The following is a 21,736-nucleotide window of genomic DNA, read 5'->3' as shown; positions in this document are numbered from 1 at the left end:
GAACGGGCGAACCGGCAAGTTAGCAAGCGAAAGGGAATAAAGATAGAAAAGATCCGCGTGCGCTGGATATAGCGTATATCGTCGCGACAGCGTCGACGTTGTCTGTGCCTCTGGTGGGGTGGTTGGAAAAGTTGTGTGAAACTTGAAAGAGAACCAGAGAAGGAAACGTAGGATATACGAAGGAAAGAGAAACGCCGGTGTCCAACCGGGGAGAATCGGAATGAAAGGGGGGACGAATCTGGTGGTGGTGAAACGTTATAGATGTGTAGAGTATCTCGTTGTCGGTGTTGGTAAATGTCGAAAAGACGAAGGTAACGGCGCGGTGGGTGGCGGTGGTGGTAGAAAAGCGATGGTGTTGGTACCGTTGGCGGTGGCAGTGGTGGTAGTGATGGTGGTGGTGGCAGCGGCAGCGTGTCCCGACGCCGGGAAAGTTTCGCTGAGAAGCGCGCGGAGTGTGAGAACGCGGCGCGAGCGAGAGAGCCGAACGTAGAAAGAGGACAAGAGCGAGACCGCGATTCAGGGGGTGAAAGAGCAAAGGGGATGGAGAATGAGAGTGAGTTTGGAGCGAGGACGGCAACGCGGTGCGGGCAAGGTTTTCGTCTCCAGTTCCCGCTAAGCGGCCGATAGGATTGGAACGAGTTGGCTGCGTACGCGGTAACACACGCGGGGTAACGTGTTTGTCCAGGTAGCGTGCGCGGTGTGATGGTGGTTGTCGTAGCGCGAAAGAACACACGCGGCACGCGCTACCGACGGAACGGACCGGCCCGTGCTGGCGTGTGTGACCGACCGAGCGCTGCCGGTAATAACAGCGTAATAGCGTACTATAGAATATAGTAGTGGGAGATTCTTGCACGAGTTACGCGTGCTGCTACCGCGGTACTCGAGTTCACGCGTGGCACTACGGTCGCGGAAGACCACGAGCGAGCGAGGTCGTCGGAGCGCAATCTGCGTCCTTCTTCTCCTTCCTACTTTCTATTTTCTTCCACCTCTTATACCCTTCCTACTTCTCCACCTCCACCTACATCTTCTCTCTGTCTTCTCTTTCTCCTGCTTTTCCTTCGCCAACTCCTACTCCCGCCACTTCATCTCTCTCTTTCTCATATTCTCTACCTCTAGTGAGATATTGATTTCCCTTAGCTGGCTCCCACGAGGGCAGGCGGCAAGCAACCAGGTACGACTACCTCCGCAAATAGACAGCCTCTGACGATGAGAAGGGAATCATCGCATGTATCGAGAGTATGCACTTTCTAAGTTTCAGGGGTCCACCGTCCCTGCTGCCTAAAACGATCCGCTTCGACGCTTCCTCGCGTTGAATGGTCGTCGCGCTCTCTGTACCACTCAAACGATGCCGCGCTCTTCTCTATGTTTGCCACGTGTAACTCATGTTCGCGTGACTTTTATTCTACATGTGGAAAGTTAGAGGAAACTCGTGTCGCTAAGTCTTATGAAAGCGAATACGAGTATAATTTCATAGTAAAGTTAGATATCGCAGCAGATAAAAGATTTTTTTATATAATATTAACTACCTTGTACGTAACAGAGAACGTAAATGTAATATCTTGTAAAAACAGTAGGACAAGTTCCTTTTTAATTTGAAGAATTTTGGGTGCGAGTTGAAATATCTCGACGCGTTCCTTACGCGTTCTAAATCGTCCTGTTCTCCTAGTATAGAGTACAGGCCTGTCTGATCATATTCGATCCTATACTACTGATTACCGTTTCGTTTCCGCGAATTTGTTGATAACTCGTTTCGCAGACGGTTTACAAAGCGTCGAATTGAGTATCAGAGCTAAACCATAAGCGCGTAATCATTTTTTCTTGTTGCGCGGCTAAGTTGCTCGAGAGTAAATACCTTTTCTTTTGCCGGTGATCGCTGTTCTGGAATTCGTAGGTGTTCCAAGAAACTTTTGCGAAGTAATGCGCCATCTTGGTTCCTGCGCATTGCTGGCCGACGAATTCGCGAGTGACTTGAAACTTTTTTATTTACCGCGTTCATGCTTACACACAGAGACAAAGGGGGCTGGAGAGGGAGAACTGTTTCCCCTACTCAAACTCTGGATGGGGTGTACGTATCTGTCAACCCCCACTCGGCTCGTGCCGCCTGCCGCTTTCCAGCAAAGTTTTCCCGAGATCCTGGAAACTACGAGCGATGCGGGGAGAAAGAGGGGGGGGGGAAAGTCTGTACCGAGGGAGGGGAGAAGCGAGACCGCTTTCTACTAGCGTGCGCTCACGGGGATCCCTTTTCACCGAATTCTAACCTAGTAACGAGTTTACTCCGTCGGTAACGCCGGACGCGTGCCAGCGATAAACGTGCCGCGTGTTACGGTGACAGTGGGATGAGCAAAGTGGTACAGGACACGAGATGTGGTCACCACGATCAGGCTTCTTATCAGGCCGATCTTTTTTCTCCAAGCAGGACCATGTGCGTAACTTAAGGAAACATGTGACACAAGATAATAAAGAAACGTGAAACGGGGACATTTCTGCTTTTTTTACTATGTTCATTCGTGAATCGTACGGTGGCATCATGAACCGTTTGTTTACGTTGGTGTTCGTGCTGAATTCGACTGACCAACGATGGACACGCTGATATCATGATTCAAAAGTGTTTCAGACTGGTCAGGATTACTGGATCGTGAGGCTTAGTTTTCAACAAATAAATCACGTATGTATAGTTATTATTGCGCGTGACTGTGATTAAACAGGTGTAACTGTTTATTTAAACATAAAATATTCGACTCGTTTTGGAAATATAGTTCCTCGCTTGAACTGTAAGGAACTATTTGAACTTTTGCGCGCTAATTCGAAGCTGTCTATGCAGATTCGTTTGTTAAATGATTTCACGATCGTTTATCGGTTCGACTCTGATCTATCGCCGCAGACTGGTAGACTTTCGTATTGATAGATAAAAAGAGAAAAATCGTTCTCTAATCTGCGTAATTCGTCGCGAGTATCCTGGCGATACTGCGTTTCTCTTCTCTCCGGGGATGGAATAGGTCAGCTGATCATTTACTAGGCTCTATATAACGTTGCTTGTTGTGAGAGTATCAACGCTTTTGATTATCGGGATTCTGTGCGCGCAGACTCAATGTGAGATTAATCCTCTGTGAGCTCACCCCTTCCACTATAAACTTACCAATACATGCTGATCGCACGTTCGAAAGTTTCATGAGCGTCGAAAAGTTTTGCGCTCCTGTAGTAGCGCGGATTTGATCGAGAATCCGGAAACTTTGTGCTTACACACCGGAGCAATTGTTTCTTGCGCGTTATCATACGTGTATGTGCGATTGTATTTGCGTAGCCGACTTTTAAGTTTCATTAGTTTAAGTGTATTGTGGCGGGGAAATATAACTATAAAATGTAATAAAATTATATACATGTTTTTAATTTAATAATTTTCCGTTACTAAAATTTTATATTCTATTCTGTGCGAAAAATTCGTTGATATTTTTATAAAATTATATGCACGGTATTAACTTATCTTTTTATTCCGGTTTTATTGTTATGTTATTTAGTTCGTAAATGTTTCGTTTTGCTTTGCATGCATTTCATTTGGATGTAATTTCTTATTTGTGTTGAACCTATGCTTCGAAAACTACCGATTTGTTGGAAACGGACTGGTAACGGAAAATCTGAACCAGCGGATTTCGAAAAGAATGAACTGAAGCACGAGATATCGGGCATTAAACTTGACGTCGTGTTCTCGGGATTATACGAAATATCGTACCAGTCTGGTAATTGTTAAAAATCTATGTCATACCGGAAGAATACAAAGCGTTCCTTGTATACGAGCCAAAATGATTTTGAGGAAAAAACCGGCGCGAATTACGCTCAGTAATTTTTCTGAAAAAGAACTCGCATACTTCTATGGGCATAAAACATCATGTTTTCAATTTAACAAAATTGGGGAAGCCATACGTATAAAATGTTCACTATCCTCTTTTATTCATTATGAATGAACATAAAACAGTGGTTATTCAGTACAAAATGTCTTCTCTAAAGTCTGACACGCTGGTATTCTAACTGTAATGAAAACAAATACTGTACATAAGAAATTCTTTCAATCTTTACGCTTACCTCATTTCGCGTTAAATAATAATTTAGCTACACTAGTGCGATACGTTCACGTATTATCCCCGAAACAATTATTCGATTATTCGAATAAACACTCTTATCGAGCGAGTTACGTACCATCGAGGGAAACAATGGAAACTCTGAGTTTTCTCTATCTTAAACGCGTTATACGATATCCTGTCCCCGTTTAGTAGCACCTGGGATGACAGTCCGATGCATGAAAAAGTAGAGAGGCACTAATTAAGCCGCTATCATTACGGTTCCGCGGTGTAATTCCGCGTTGTTGGCATTGTGCTTCGAATTCCACCAAGTGGCTGTTGGCCGGGGGCTTTTGGAATTCTCCGGAGCGTGGTCCAAGGCCTTTCAACTCCAATTCCACGCGCGTGCGTCTCATCGTCGAGGTTGACGTCGTCGTCAACGACATCGCCGTAGTCCAGGATGTTTCCTGTTGTTTCCTCGCTTCGCCTCACAAGACCGAAGCTAGAGGTTAATTCGATATTTCGTAGTTGTTACTTCTTTTTTCATACGCGTGAATATTGCCTAAGAGAGTCAGTCCCGTTGCTTTGTATCCTTCCGCGATGCATTCTTTCTTCGATGCTCCAAAAGAGTAAATTTGCCATACTTTTAAGATTAACAATGGGCAATACCGCAAAGGAGGAACTCATTAAGTTTATTTAGATATGCTAGAGTACATTTATCAGAAGATAATGTTTTTAAGGAAGTATTTTGGGGGTATTTCTCTAAGGATGAAGGAAGTAATAAGTCTTCTCCTTTTCGCAATTGTTCTTAACATCAACTATGGCTCGAAAAAGATATTTCGATCATTTTTATTTCCTCCTTAGATTTCGTTTATTAAATATCAATTCTAAATGTTAATGGGGATAAATGAAACTTATCTTTATAGCTAATGAAACGTCCATTACTTTTGTTACAATTTTTCTTTTTGACGTCTGATATTTTTTTCATTCTTGCGAATAAAGTACGAATGCAATTTTTAACGTTATAATTTTCTTCTGTTTACTTTGTTTCATTTACCAACGAGTGAAACGTACTTTGACTGACTGAAACGAGTGAATTTCAACGCTTCTACATATTTTTACAACAAACAATGTAGAAAACAAGCTACAACTACAATGCATCTATTACATCTAACATAATTGTTTAATTTATTATATCCTAAAAATGGTACCGTTAATGACGAATTTTTTAGTTTATTATTTTTGAAAGGAATATATTCCAATTGACAATGTTTTAAACGAACAGTCGAGTATTTCTTAAAGCAGTACATTGTTTCATAAGAGTAACATACTAAATATAAATCTTTTAAAAAGAACGAAGCAAAAGTTTTCCAAACATAATTTTATACCATTCGTAACTTCGTAGCGAATAGCTTTTCTGTAACTTTGATACTAAATAAAAATTGGATAAGAAATTGCTGACCTGTGTCAAAGTTCGTATATAGTAAAACTTATTTGATGCCTCGACTTCTTCCAAACTCTTATATCGAGGACACGTTTACCAAAAATTCAGCGAATAAATAATAGTGACGAAACTTGAAACCATGTCATTTGATCGATATGTTTTCTTACGAGATCAACCGCAAATTTAAGTGATTTTGGCACGCTTCAATATTTACGTATAAAATCGATATTTTAAAAAGATTCAGTATTTCGAAACTTTTGAATGTATTCAATGTCATAACGGCGAACGACACGCTCATTTGTTCGATTTTAAACGCGAAAGCGTCGAATGTGCACTCAATCATTAAAAGCTTTGTTTACCGGAAAGACTGGCGTTTTAGAATGAGCAATGGATACAATATTTCAAGTCTCGGTATCCGTTCGGTAGTTTTCGTGCTGACTCTTGGCGAAAAGGCTTGAAATCGTTGAGAAGTTGCGGATGCCGGGACAGATGAATGGGAAGTAACAGATAACCAATCGTGCGAGTATAATAGCCAAGCAAAGCTGCGCACAAGCATTTCCTTTTTCTCGGTTAATTTTTCCATGAGGTAAAATTTAAAAAATTTCGAAATTAGAATTTTATATGAATGAAAATTATATTAATTCTTTGCTGAATATTTGCGTTATACATTTGCAAACCAAATATCTAAATATTAAAGGGTTAGAAAGAACGATTATGAATGTCCTTTCTTAGAAACAAGGAAAAAATAAATTTTATATCGAGAATATCCGAATTACATTTCTGTAAAGCTTTCATACGGAAAAAATACGTTCTGCTCTTGGAGAAGGTTTCCGGATTCCAAATACACAATCTCGCTGTAGCAAAATACTGCAACACGCTTATCATCTTCGATCGCGGTATTATCCGACAAAAAAGCGTGGACAGATTACATGATTTTCAGATACGCGTTTCGGAAGGTCTCTGATAACTGCCACGCTGCTGAGAATTTTCTTTGCGGAGTGATCCAATTGTTTTCGCGTACAAATCTCCGATATCGGTTCGGTCCACCGTTGCCATAGTTCTATTTCCTTCCTGTCGACCACCTCTGTTTTTCTCGTTGCCAAAATCGAAGTATCGGCATCAGCGTGGCCCGACGCCGACGGTAAGGAGGAAGTTTACGTCGTAAACTTGGAGTCTTAAGGGTGGAATTATAGTTGAGTAGAGCTCGCGCTAAGCCACGCAGTTGTTACCACGGTGAGCGCTTTAAAAGTTGGTCTTAGGTGTTCGTGTTGGTACCGGGAGAGTGGGCGAAGAAGAAGCCAGAAGAAGCGAGAACGCGCGATACGATGGAAAGAGACGCGGAAACGTGGTTAAGTTGCCAGGAAACTTTGGTAAAACTGAAAAGTTAATTTCGTCGTGTTAAATTACTCGAGCGCTCGGGCATTAAACTTGCAAAAGTTGGCCGGATGACTGAAATACGTACCTTCCGCCACCTCCCTCTTCTTCTTCTTCTTCTACTTCTTTCTCTTCTTTTTCTTCTTCTTTCTTTTCATTTCTCTTCCACCGTTCGGTGCTTTCTTCCCCTCCTTTCTATCGCTGTGTCATCTAATATCGATACGATCACGTTCATTTAATTGTTATCTCAATCGTATGTAATAAACGTTCTTTTCTATATGGAATCCGTGTCGTGAATTAGGATATGAATATAATTATGTAATAGTAATCAATATACATATATACTTGTTTAATGATTATTCAAACCGGTGCGAATAACGATTATTTAATTCAGAATACAGGAAAGATTTTATCGCGTTGAAAAAATTATTACAAGATTTATCTATGTACATATTATGAATTTATAAACGAATAGTAAAATATTGATGTGATCTTAATCTTATTTTATTAGGTGATTTCTAAATTGTTAATATGATAATGCTAGCTCTATCATTTAAATTCATACGTCCAACACATCAATCAAACAAAAATTCGGATTAATAACCTGTGCACAATCGTTTATCTGTTATATTGCAATTGCGAAGAATGAAAGCGGAAAGAGCACACTATCGTGGCAAGAGATACAAGTCATTCGAATCGAATCGTTAACGCTTTAGCCAATATTGTAAAATACTTCACTTTCACGTAATTTCGAAGCAATTGTATAGCTTTTCAACTGGTATCTACGGCATCATTAATTTCCTATGACCTATATTTTTTATCGATTTTCAGAAAAGTTTAGAGAATCCTTTGATAGGTCAAATTGTAAATCTGTATGAATTCCTTCAATTTGTCACATATATATGTATACACATATACATTGGAATGTGACAAATTGACAGAATTCATACAGATATATATATATATATATATATATATATATATATAATATAATGTGCATCTATTCGCATATATGTATACGAAAGAGGGGATAACTGATGTTGATATTAATTTTATTATTTATGAAATACGTGTAGTTTTATGTTACATATTATTACATCATTTTGAAACAGAAGAACGACGTAACGAAATTATTTGCCGAAAATAAAATAAAGCGGGTGTTGTATACAAGTTGTTGCATTATACATATAATCAAGTCATATCGATTATTAGCAAAAAATAAACAGTAAGGAATATAACGTTGATATCGCTTTAAAGTTACACGTGGTAGACATGCGAATTAAATGTGTTTGTTGAAATAAATAATCTTTTCTTTAATTCTGGTATTTCAATTTAAGCAAACTTCAAAGAAGTTTAATAGTAACATACAGTATACATACGTCTACTGTAGATTGATCGAAAGGAAATAGAGAAGAACGGTTAAGGGGATGGGGTTCTTGCCGTTCCGCTCAAAATTTATTTCGCTATGTAGTTTGTAGTAAATTTACTTAGCTTCACATTCATGGTGTATTTTTATGTAATAAATATGTGACGGGTGTCTAGACTTTCAAAAATATAATATTGATTTACACTTATTATTTTTAATAAGAAACAGTTTTAATATTAGGTTAATATCATGAAACATTTGACATAATGTTATGTAATAGAACGTGGCAAGTGAAAGGGAACAATTAAATCCGAATTGGTGAACTGTAGGACATAAATGTTATTTTTAAAGGGCTGGCAATGAGTAATATAAAAAATACCGGCGCAAAATATTTTGCAATATTAAAATGTTTTAATTATTTTATCCAGGCATTTAGTCATAAAGATACTTTTATTAAAATACTCATAGAAATATGTGTGTATATTACGTTCGTTTCTTCACTAAATTTACGTATAAAAACATATATTTTAAATAAAATTTGGTATATTTGATATCTATATTTTTATTTTAATATTAAACTAAATTGAAAACTCAGTTTACTGGTATATGAATGTTTAAATTAATTTTCATCTAAATACTACAATATTCACACTGTGTAAAACGCCTGAAAAATGAAAAGGAATTAATGGTATATTTATGTCGTTGATAATATACATTTGGTGAAAAGATACGAAGAATATTTGTTTCGTATGATCTTCTCAAGATTAGTTAGAATTTCATGATGTATTTTATCTTGCCATATCCTAAAACATTCATTGCTGGTTTTAATTAACTGTTCTTAAAGGCTTTATTTTTGTAATTAAAATTATACCTTCATAAATCTAATAAACAGAGTGGTCTCTGAAATGAAGCGGTACTATAGCGTTTTTAAAGTTGTACAATTGAAAGTTGTTGTATTATCGCTTGATCTGTTAAAGAATTGTTGAGAATATTGCTATGCCCTTTTTCTGTTAGTAGTATACAAAAGTTGGGCTGTAATTAAAATGGATTTGCAGCTTTTACATTTAAGTAATTTGTCGCAATAACTACATACAATGTATTTAAACATCGCTAGAGAAGTTATCGAATTAATTATTTGTGCAGCTGCTAAGTTTGAACTTTTTGCAATAAGGAAACGCGAACTTCCTCGCACAAAAATGATCACGTATACTTTGCTTCGAAATATCAGTATTGAAATTACAAGAATCAATACCTATTTCATTTCCGCACTGTACAAAGTGTACAGATAGACATTTTGCTTGCTATGTGTATATAATATATTGGCTTCCAGGTAATTGAATTAAAATGTATACTGGAATCAAAATTATTTTAGTTCGTGAAGTAATCATTGTAATCTATTAACTGAAGTAACTTCATATTCCACTTTGTATGCGCTTTTTGGTATCGACCTATATAAAAAAACTATAATGTTACGCATGAAATCATCATAGGATATTGAATGTATTTTTTCGAACGATAATAAAGTTGCTTCATATTAGTTAAACGTCTCATGAGAGTTACCCTTGTTTACTGCGGTAGGATATATGTGACACTCTGTACAAACACTGCGGACAATGGTAGAATGGGTTATGGTAGAATAAGGATTTTGTTTCTTTACTGAATTATATCTAAGCAAATTTATAACACATCTTTTTAACAACAATGAATTGTTATCCACATCAAAGTATTTAACATGACATGAAATATAGAAGGCAAGGTTATTTTAAATTTAATTCTACAGCAGTTTAATAGAAAATATCACAGTAGTACGTTCTAAATTGTTCTGTAACAGACACGAATATTGTTATTTTCGAGTTTGCATCGAATCCAGATAATAGATAATCGTAATGAATCTAATTGCTTTCAACACTCCCTCCAGTTTTTCGATTGCAGTTCAGTCGGTAAGGTCACGGTCGTATTGCTCGCCGACATCGTGCATTGCTATAAGTGTACTTGGTCGAACGTGTGTGCACGATCTGGCGCGTGCGTAAACACACAAGAGAACAAACTTTCGCGGCGGCTTCGGGGGTGAGTTACCCCACCGTTGTGCGCACCGAGCGATTCTCCACCAGCACGTGCAGTCAACTTTAAACGCACATGCACACGCTCGCCGCGATGTCATTTCAGTTTGAGCCATTTAAAGGCATTACTTTTTGCTAGCGTTCCACGCTTCGCGCAACGAGGAAGCTATATTCTTTTCTTTGAGTGTTTGTAATTTGAAAACTGCTTACGATGATGACAAAAGTAAGTCGTTCGCTGAAGTGATTTAAGAGCGTCTGCTGGAAAATAAGTTTCAAGTTCTGCAACAAAAATTTTTTACCTTTTGTCCGTGAATACTTTTGTTCAGATTATTCAGTCGTCCCGGATAAGTGTATAGAATGATTTTTAAAGTGAGAGAAAAAGGATTTGTTTTTTGTTTGCTTTAATTTGGAATTTTTTATTACTTTCTAATATGATCTTGTTTTATAAATGTTCTTTACTTAATTCTGTCACGTCATTCATTATATGAGAGGAGAAAAGCACAGGGATAATGTGTATTGTTCTATGTAGCGGTAGATAGATAATATCTTTATTGTTTTCCTTACAAATTACAAGCGGTTCCGCTTCTTTCGTTTGTTTTGTCACTATTACTATCTTATACCTAGTAATTACCATATTTATTATCCGCTTTCTTTGTTCTATGTAGTGATGATAGATTTAAATTTGATATGACTACTCGTAGAAGTTTAATATTCATTCTGTTGGTCCAACATTTACGTTTGAAAATTATAATAACAAAGAATGCAGACATCTGTATATGGATAGTTGGGACACGATCACGGGTGTAAACGTTGGTACAGAGACGGTGATGCAGAGTGTAGGTTTATATCGTGGTCAGCGTCGCGGCGCGCGTCATCTTCTATCTCGCTTGGCTCCCGTTCGTTCCTCTTTGTCTCGGAAAAGTTTCCGGTGATGAGCTTTGTTGGCCGTTTCCCCTACAGGACGGAAAAGTTAAATGCGAAAGTTTTATCCGATATCCAGTTTCACGACGCTGCTGGAAAAAGGGATCTACGCACACCGTTACGTCGAGATTTGGATATCCTCGATAATCATAAGGTTTATAATATATGCCTATATCGTTCAGCATAATGAAAATGTTACGTAGAATATTTTGGAAATTTTATTCGTATTTATACACATGCTGCGCGATATGGATTAATCATATAGCCGGAAATTTTTTAATACAAATAACAAACATTGAAATTTATTATCGAGCAGATTCACAAGAATCGTAACGAATACTCTTCGACGTCTCTTCATTATTCATTATTGAAACCAACCATAAATATCGTTATGCAATTAATATAACAAATAATTCATACCATAATTGTGTTATTAGCAATTGATGTGCTGTTTACTAATTCATCAGATAGCTACCACTTAACGTTGTATTAAATATCGAGTACTAATAGCGACGTTAATAGTTTGTTTTTTTTGTGATAGAATGGCGTCAAAGAAGACGAGGCAAAACCATTCTATACAGCACTTACTAGAGCTGCCAAGCAACAGAGAGACAAAATTGCCGTTATATTCTGTGAAGGAGTCAACCCAAACGCCACTCATTCCAACCCCCCGACAGGTCCCGGTAACTGTGCTGCATCCCTCGCCGAAAAAGGTAAGTGAAGCATGAATAAGTTATCAAAAATCTTTTGTTGTCATTCAATTTACAGGAACATAAAGACCAATTACTTTCTTCTATCTTGTCTTTACGTCGCGTTAACAATCCTTTGAAGAATCGTGAAATTAAAATTGAACCTATGTTAAAAATTCACAACGCCTTTTAACAAGGCTCTGAAACATAATTAAATATAAAATTAATTACTTCCACTATTTAAGTACTAAGAAATAGCAGATCATTTTCATAGCCTTTCTGACGTTGAGAACGTTTTCACGAGGTGTAAGCGTTCTTCTTTGTGAAACTTGTAATTAAAATTCTACAAATCATTTGTGCCATAATCGTTTCGTAAAAGTATAAGTAATGAAGTTTATAAGTTTAATGACAAAGACACGAACATCTTCGTCTGAAGTTACTTCTGAAATTTTTCTGATTGGTCGTAACAAGTATAAAATTAGCTGTTTAACACGAAGTTAGTTTTCCATTAATTCCTTCCAAATTATTTCTAATTAAAAGTGTGACATTTCACATAATTTCTTAAAGTTGAACTTTTATCTCCTTTCTAAGAAACGTGAAGTATATTTCTGTTTCTTCTTTTGTAAATAATGTCTAATGACGAGAGTCTTATTGTAATAATATTCCAGCCCATCTTACCATAATAACAATAATTTAATGAAATCAAATATTCAAAGCTGCCAAATTGAATAATTCGTACCTCATTGCTACGAGTTAATTTTTAATTATCTATAATGTTGCGTTCGCTCGTAGAATGAACGAGGAGATTAAATAACTTTTGTTCGCAGAAAAAATGGGATTGACAAGAAACGTAAAGTGGAACTCTTGTAACCGCGTAAAGCGCTGACGTTTTATTTTATCGTGGAGGTTTTTTATCGATCATTCGGCACTTTATTATTGCTCGTATAAATGTCTACGTAAGCTCGAATCCGCAACAACGAAGTAGATAATTTTTTATCTTATTTTCACTATATAATATATCATAATTATAGAAATATAGAATGTTTTTTAAATAATTTTATTTCGGTATACATAATTTAACCTGTAAAATATATTTACCATGTTGCGGTATTGAGTATCGAACAGTTGTTTTATCGTAAATATTATTTTTATGTTTATAACGAATTTTTCAATTATTAAATTACAATTATAAATTATTAATTTAAGTTTACTTTCTTTATCCTGAGACAAATAGGGCTTGGAACTTGTATGCCAAAGTAGGAAATTATTTTACATAACTCTAAATACGTTGGAGAATATCTATTTTGGCTGATCGAAAAAGTTTTCCTTGCAGCTGTATGATTACTCTTTTGTTTCTTTTTCGTTCCATTTTATCCGGCAGGGAGTCATGAAGGAGGGATTCACGTAACTCGGTAGGGGAGGCTTCGGCTTCCCTGCAAAATAACGATTTTTAAAGTTTCTCGAGGAGTTTCAAACCTTTTCCCACCGAGATTCGTCGACGAAGTTTCCAAAGTTTGAACCGCGTAATTGGAGAGGAAAGGAATTTCCTCTAACCGTATAAAATGGTTCGTACGTTCGATGCTTAAATTCGACGATGTGATAGGTCGCTCTGTTAAAAGCCACTTGTGCTAATGCTACTCCAAGAAATCAACCTTCTAAAAGAGTAATAATTTTTATTTCGAAACAGTATCATTGGAAAAGTTAAATATTTTTATTAGGCTTATTCTTTGACTACTTCCAGTACTATGAAAAATTGTTGTACAATATTGACTGTTCATTAATACATGCAATTGTATTTATATCAATGTATCTCATGGAAGGTACAGAGTAGAATATTATCAGTCAGTAGTAAATGTCGCTTTAGTCAGACACTCTCTGATCAGATACTCGGTCGATAATCAAATATTTCACTATACTGAAAGGAACATACACGTTTTACATATTTTCAGATTCAATTGAATAAGTACAATAAACGAAAAAAGAAGTTTTTATTAAGTATTTTAAAAATTTGGGAGAAGTTATTACCGACAGTACTATGGGTACATTGTTATCAACGATAGCTCATAGACGGATACCTCATCTAGGGATGGTTTCAGCAAATGCATCTTTAGTGGTGCTTCGTACCGACAAAGTCAAGGTCACATCTATCGGTAAGGTAGATTACTGAGTGGGACAAACTGTTATCGACAAATTGTAACTTATTTGCGCAAATGTTGATTTAAACCAGATGATAAGCGCCTTAAATTATCGATTAATGTTCGATTTGAAAAATGTTATTATACATAAAAATTTAAAATATTTTCATGTTTTAAACTTATCGATAAATACATTAATAATATGTTTGCATGTCATAGTAATATTTCAATAAATTTTTAATGAAAACTTACACATATAGAATCACCCAAGGCTTACACAGTTCTTCCTTAGCAGTACACTCTATATAATATTTATAAAAGGGAATAATGAACAGTTAAAAGTTCTTAATCGTCATATTGTTCACAAATTCCAACTTCTAATGTTTTTCAACAATAAAAAATGTTTTTAGGTTTTTAAAATTATAGAAATATATATTTTTGCTATGATAATACTCTCAGTAGGATAAAAAGACAATACATTTCATAGATGTTGCGTTTATTTAAATTTTCTGAATAATCATTCATGCAGGCGAATGCACATACTTTACGAGGAAATAATTTGCTATTGAAATCCTATGAATGGGATATAGTTGGAGCGTCTTGAGCATACGCAAGGTGGTAGGCGGAACTGAATTTATGATAATTGCATAAATCAGAGCTTTCCTCCACAATAATCATAATCTATTGAGATAGTTGTGCGAAGTTAGCTATTTAGCCAACGGCGCGCATAACGGAAGGAGGCCAAGGGGTTTCGTGGGACCGTGAATAAGATAAAGTCAATGTAAGATCGAATCGACAGCGAAAAATTTCTTATTTGCTTTTGACCTGAAAATAATTATTCTATTATTTCGTAATAAGCAGTGTAAAGCTTTTAAGATGGAATTTTTTAAGTTTTAAGTGTTACATTATTTAGGATCATTATATAATCATGTTCGGTGATGAAATATTAAAGTGCTAGAGTTTGCAGTAATATACTTTTCAGATGCTATTTATTTAACAAACTGTTTCCTGTAAGAAAAAGGATTGAAATGAACAGATTTAAAAAAATCAATAAAAATGGAGCGTCGTTTCGAATTTGAAGAAAACGACTATAGAGGGCGCCAGTGGTGTCGCTATCTTCCATGAGGGGGTTGGCTGCTTGTGACTCCTGAATACAGATTTATTAAATAAATTATAATAATGATAGCCGTTTAATAAATAAATAATGTAATTATTTTTACATGTGATCAGCACACGTTACAAAAATATATGAAACATTGAGAGGTATATTTTCAAACAATATTTCTACATTCATCTGTCGATAACGTTTTTAAGTTAATCAGCAATCAGTAAATTACATCTTTATAATTATTTTTATCACAAGGTGGACAAAAATAGTTTGTACAACATATGCAACATTTTTTCTGTCACCTGAAGACGTACGGAATTATTTCAATAATGTTTTGGTATTCCAATGTAGAACCGTAAACGCGTAAGAATCAATTTCAGGAATCATATTTTAGGCTTCCCTAGAAGTAAACATCGTTTCAAAGTTACCTAGACCGACTCTAATGCACTCGAACTATTATCATGAGAGTTAAGGCATGACTTCTCTGTTTTCATATCTTCCACGCGACACGACGACGACAGTGGGAAAAATAAAGGGCGACTGACATTTCAATATTACTGGTAATTTCTTTATTAACATCGTGAGGCGCGAACTTTCGGGTAATTATCTGTACGCTGCTGGAATATTAATGGTGAAATCTGCTCCGTCTGAAATGTCGGGATCGTTATGGTTACGATTACGATTATGAGCAGTCATTCTTTTTAAAGGAGAACGATTACAGTCTAGGGGTAATATTCTTACAAGAATTTTTGTAATGTCTTTATTTCAATATACAGAATACTCAGTGTTATTGACGCTATAAATTAGCGTGATTTATAATTCTACTACTTGAAATATAATTTTTAATCATTAACCTTGCTATAACTTTAAGCTAATTAAAAGATATTATTCTTCTGACTTCATTGATAAATTGTACTCTGAAATGTAATACAGCAAAGTACATTTTATCAATCGCATTGATAGTGATATTATCATTTAGGAAATGCGCTTTTTTTCGAAACACGTTCATTCGAGGCCTGACGTTTTTTAAAAGAATTGTAATAGAAAAGAATTGACATGAATATTTCTATACATATAGTCAAGATGGCATTAGCAATCACTTGCTCTGAAGGAGAGTTAAAAAGACGAGGCACAGTACCCTTTAACTTTGTCGAGCTGTCATACTGATCGGGGTTGGAACGAACCCTCCAATTCTCTCGGTGGGAGTAACCACGCGGTTGAGTGAATTTTTATGAATGAATGCGCGAGGATACCTAGATCCAAGGCTTTGGAATGCGCACCCTGTTTTCACCCCTGAACCTATATTTACGTCAGTGACTCTCAATTTGAAGTTCTCGTAACCTATAAAACCTATAGGGAAGGACGTTACCATAAAACACACTCCTTTGGGGTGAATAGGCTTAAAATAAATCGAATGGTCTTTTGATCATTCATTTCATTCCTAGGTACCTATATATCGAATCATTTGAAATATTTATATATGCATTATATGTAATTTGTATAGATTTAATTTATTCACTCTGCTTTGAATACTAACTTTACTAATTTCAATGCGTTTAGCTTATCTTCTTATTCAGAATAATTCAATATCTCATTTTACTTAAAATTCTTTATTTATTATTAATTCCTTAAAGAATGCCGCATAAAAGAAAGATTATGTACGTATTTTACGTATACTTTCCATACGCTTTCCTTGCGTTTCATGAAGATATTTTGCACCATTACTCGAGGGTTGAAGCATATAGAATTCATCCAGCCCTTAGAGACTCGAAATAATGTCATACGTCATACACGTATCATTGTCGTGGTTTATGCCATAGCATAAGCTTCTTCCTTGGTGTTTGAACATTTTTGCATGGGATGAAAATCATAATTGTGCACCAACATCGTCGCACTCTTTAGCTACAAAGGGACTTTTGCAGAAGGGTCTGAGGCTGAAAGTGTTAGCGGCAGTACAAAAGAACGCTTAACCCTCGGTAACCAGAGGGGAGTTTATAAAAATCGTGTCAATTAGGCCTCGAGAAAGAAAGGCAGGTCGGGTAAGGTGTTCCGTTAGACAAGGGCTTTAAAGCTCGTATTATGAAGAGATCGTTAACAAGCAATTTACCTTTTGAGCGGCTCTTCATAAAATTTTGCACTTTCTTGTTGTTGCATCAGGAATCTTGAAGTGTTTCGTGTAACGAGTAGTAATTTCTTATTAACTCGAAGTATAATATCTTCATTAAGTCTTTATTAAGTTCCATTACACATTGAAACATAAATTTGTGACATAGACGTGTATGAAACTGAGTTTTTTTAATATATTCAGTTTTTAAATATATTTAAATATTTTCATCGAAGTTTCTGTCATCAAACCGTTGTCGAATTATTTGAAAATTATATTGAGATTAATGAAGCAAGAAGTAAAGAAATCCTATCCCGTTCAAATTTCTGTGTTCATATCCTGGAATTGTGATGTTTAGAGGAAGGAGAAGGGTCGATCGGACCTAGGCACAGCTCCGGGTGAGGATTAGCCCGCGGGGTATTGTAACGTCGTAAATATATCCCCTTTTTACCCCTCGAGCTTAAACTCACGGTACTTCTCTCGGTTCTCTGGTCGTTTGTCGGTCGGTAACACCACCAACCATTGTCACCGACTTTGGATTCAGTACAAGGAAATAAAATAATTAATACATACATTTCGTTGCTTCACTTCGCACATTCAAATACACAAAATAAATACTCTATATTCATTAAGCATAAACCTAAACAATAATCTTATTACAGTGATACTTATAAATTTAGATTTTAATAAAATGTTCTCAAATTCTAATCATTTAGTCATCTAGATTTATTCAACTCAATCATTTATTAGATCTAGATCTCTTCGTCGATCCTCATCACGCCTCGATCCCGTTTGTTTGTTGATTTAGCAACTATTTACATTATCAAACGTGATCACGAGTTAAAATTTCGGCCAGTCAACTCCCAGAGCCAGTTGAAATTTTTCTACATAATGGGGAAAAGATTAGGAAAAGCATTCCGGCGAGGTACTTTAGCCAATGTCATCGTTTCGATTCCTACACCCCCATGGTCTCCCTCTTCCATTTTCCTTTTCCTATCCGAAAGCGTAGCGCCCTCCGGTTTTCTATCTGGTTTGACGGTAGCGGAGAGTACGAGAGACCCCTATTCCGTGGAACGATATCTCGAAGCGAAATCCCGGTCGGTCTCGCGTTTATAATAGTTCAAATGGAAAGGGTTGCACGCGAAGGGCTCCGGAAGGATTGCGGGGTTATAATGAAATATAGGCTCGTTCCGCTTCGTATAAGACTGCATTAAGATTATACGTTGGCGCGCTCCTTGGCGACCGAAGAAGGTCGAAATAAACGAGGAAAGGTAGTATGAGGACGTAGCTGGTGGCTACGGGTTAAAGGGGTAAGGGGTTCCTCCTACGGTGTTTTAATCAAGCCGGATTTGCTGCGGTAAGCCGTGGTTCCAACTTTCATTTTAGCCAACCCCGCCCTGACAAGCCGTGCACGAACGTTTCGTCCGCTTCTCTGCCTCTCGCTCTCTTATTCTTGCGATCTTTCCGCTGTTTGCCTGCTCTAGCCCTTTCTCTTTCTCTCTTCATCCTCGACGTTCGGCAGACATCCATACGGAGTGTTTGTCCTGCATTAAAACGCTATCTCTGTTTCGTGGAGACGCGTGATCTCCGCGATGTTGTTCTCCTTAAGAAACTCCGGTAAGGAACAGGGGCTTGGTGCGTCGCAATTAAGTTATTAACTCCGATGGAAACAGAGCGCTGAGAAAGATGTGCTTTTCGTATGGTGTAATGGTTAAGCTACCGCGAAGGATCGAGTCTCGATCGTGAAAGGATTTAATGTCGAAGTTAACTTATTACAAGAATTTATTTCATTGCTTCATGGAGAAAAATTGAATGAATCGTGGAATATGAAAGATGTACTTATTTCGAATTTTAAATCAGAAGAGAAACTATAAGTCGTTGTTTGAAATTACTCTAGCTTATGCTTAGCTAATCATACTTATGTAGCGTGTGATTTTGTGTTATCGGAGAACGGTATGTGGTTGCGTTTTTTCTGTCCTCTCATTGTGCTTATCGTAATTATCATATTATATATAATCATATAGTAATTATTATATATTAACTAGATAATTATTTCCAGTTCGCTTAGAGGGATGCTTTGTGGATCTCTTTTTCATCTATCTTCTTGTACTGGCTATTCCATAGCTTCGTTTATCTACGACGATCAATTCAGTTACAGTGAATCTATTTTGCGGATTTGTGACTAAAATGCACAGTTATGTACGCTGGTTTCATTACAATAACACACCGATTTTGAAAATGCATATTCAAATATTAGCTTTTAATAAATAATCATATATAACTTTCTTATTTAATACTTTTTAGCTTATATGAAATATAGAATTCAGTTCGGTATGATAAATTTTCAAAATATAGATCATCCAAGTTGATCAGACAGATCAAACTTCCCTACGGAAGTCGGAACCCTCTTTCTTCGTTATTGCCAAACATTTCTCCCTTGCTTGGAAACCGAACCGCCTAATACTTTAGTTAGCACTTCCAATACAGATTACATGACAAACTCGTCCCCCTTTTTCGACGAGACGGCATCCAGCATGGCATCGTGTTCCTTACTCGTTGTCCAATATTCTTCAAATCCCAAGGATCTATCGAGTCTTTATGTCTTAGAGAGTATTTTTAGTTATCACCTCTGTGTTTGCTTTCTGGTAAGTGATATTCCCAGAGGACGGGCGTAATTTTATTAACGCCGCTGTTAGTATTTCTATTTCGATGGGAAATAATAGATAGATCGTATAAAATTTCTGAAATTTAGCATTTATTAAAGTTAGTTACTTTAGTTAGCTAATTTACAATGGAAATCCACCGAAATTGAATACTCGAAATTGTATTCTTCGAGCACTAGTCGACGTAGAAGCACTCCTTGAGTCAAATTCAAAGGAAACGAAGCTACCACTAGCCTAATAGGACTAATCTCTCGATCACAATGCTCGTGTCGACAAAGATATTCGTAGGTGGAATTCGTTTCATCTTGGCTAGAGTTTAAGCGGAGCATGTGGAAGGGAAGGTGGGTAGATTGGAAGGAATGAACATAGAGCAAACAATATGGCGTCTGCCAGGAGAAACCCAAACCGTTGCGGACCGGTCAGTATGCAATATGCTAAGGTTCTGCTTTTCCCCTCCCTTCTTCCTCTCCTTTCTACTACTAGCCGAAAATTCACTATCCGTCTTTCTCTCTCTTCCCCTTTCTCTATTCCTCCTTTTGGTCCTCTATAACCTCCGAATCCTTGGGTTTGGGAATTTAATTACAGTATAGTGCCTACATTGTAGCCCCAGCCGGCCCGGAAATAAACTCCCCATTGTCGCGGCACAAAGCTTCTATTTGTCACGAGACCTGGGCGTTCGACACCCTTGCGACGCACGCCACCCCCGCGCGCCACCTGTCCTTCGTGCCTTTCGATATCGACTTTTCCGACAGCGCCACGACTTATGTTGCTTCTCATGATAAAATGCGACTTGGTTAATAAACGGAGCTAAGTGAAATCCGGTCGATGGATTTTTTTGGCGCGAACAATCAATGAATAATTTAAAGAAAGTTGAATCAAAGGTATAGGTATAGAAGATGCAGCATTCTACGATGGTAGACCGTAGATTGAAAAGTAGATAGTCGAATTGTATAGACAATCGGCCGAATTTTTTGCGAATTGAAAACAAGGAATATTTTTAAGTTTACCTTCGTTTAAAACTTTTCATCATTTTTAAGCAGCCGCGCGCTCTTTTTTACCAAGGTAATGTATTTTTTGCTAGAGAGAGATAGCAAGGAGAGATGGCCGCTTCATTTACCGCCATACATTATGAAGAAGATTATCCGAGTAACCACAGCCTAACAATTTCCCTGTTCCGCGTCTTCGCGAACTTCAATGTAATAAGTAACAAGGCCATTTAATTATAAATGCTCACACCCGAGAAACGAACTTATCTAGCTCCTACTTTCTGTTTAATCCTGACTGTGGGATGAGGTACACAGAATCGTACGTTAGAATTTAAGCCGTTCCATGCCGAGAGGGAGACTGTCTTCGGTTAAATTGTTCTCAGTATTATTGAGTTAATTAAATAAAATCGATTAGTATTCAAAACCTAGCGTTATCGTATTTTCTCTCACGCTAAACACCAAGTTACTTAGAAATTTCAGTTATATGTAATTATCTACTTTGTACCATATTATCCCGTAAGATTTCTATATAAATTCTTTTCCATTTGGTTTAAACGAAATTATTAATTTTAAAAGTAACGTGTATTTCTAGATCCGTTTACTTTGCTATACGCATTTTTCGTAACACTCTTTTTATAAAGTATCTGGACGTAACAAGGTTCGAAATTTTTATAGTCTCGCGAGTTTCCTTTATCACTAGGAAGGATGAATGATGGCGCGAACAGCGATAAAGTCGCCAGGAATGACAGAGGATCGTGTCTCTTTCGGGGTAACTCACACCCTCGGAGTGTCGCGGTGAATCGAGGGTCGGGGGTGTTTCACCGAACATTAACG

At 36.9% G+C, this 21,736-nt stretch overlaps 1 protein-coding gene across 4 annotated transcripts in view; it reads left to right on the top strand.

Moving 5' to 3' along the window:
- Positions 1-2,321: 2,321 nt before the first annotated feature.
- The window catches only part of LOC117215041 (mucin-5AC-like), a 303,613-nt gene continuing 284,198 nt past the window's right edge, over positions 2,322-21,736 (top strand). For 2 of the 4 annotated variants that reach the window (XM_033461434.1, XM_033461433.1), the window contains exons 1-2: positions 2,324-2,665; positions 11,759-11,930. In XM_033461434.1, coding sequence (XP_033317325.1) covers positions 11,760-11,930 — 171 coding nt within the window. In that variant the 5' untranslated portion in view covers positions 2,324-2,665; position 11,759. Of the gene's footprint in view, positions 2,666-11,758; positions 11,931-21,736 lie in introns of all 4 variants that reach the window. The other 2 variants (XM_033461432.1, XM_033461441.1) reach the window with 2 other exon arrangements.

The sequence above is a fragment of the Bombus bifarius genome, unplaced genomic scaffold (assembly GCF_011952205.1).
Source record: "Bombus bifarius isolate JDL3187 unplaced genomic scaffold, Bbif_JDL3187 scf7180000009343, whole genome shotgun sequence".
Classification (NCBI taxonomy): domain Eukaryota; kingdom Metazoa; phylum Arthropoda; class Insecta; order Hymenoptera; family Apidae; genus Bombus; species Bombus bifarius.
The sequence above is the reverse complement of the archived record's forward strand: the minus strand, read 5'-3'. Positions and strand labels throughout refer to the sequence as shown.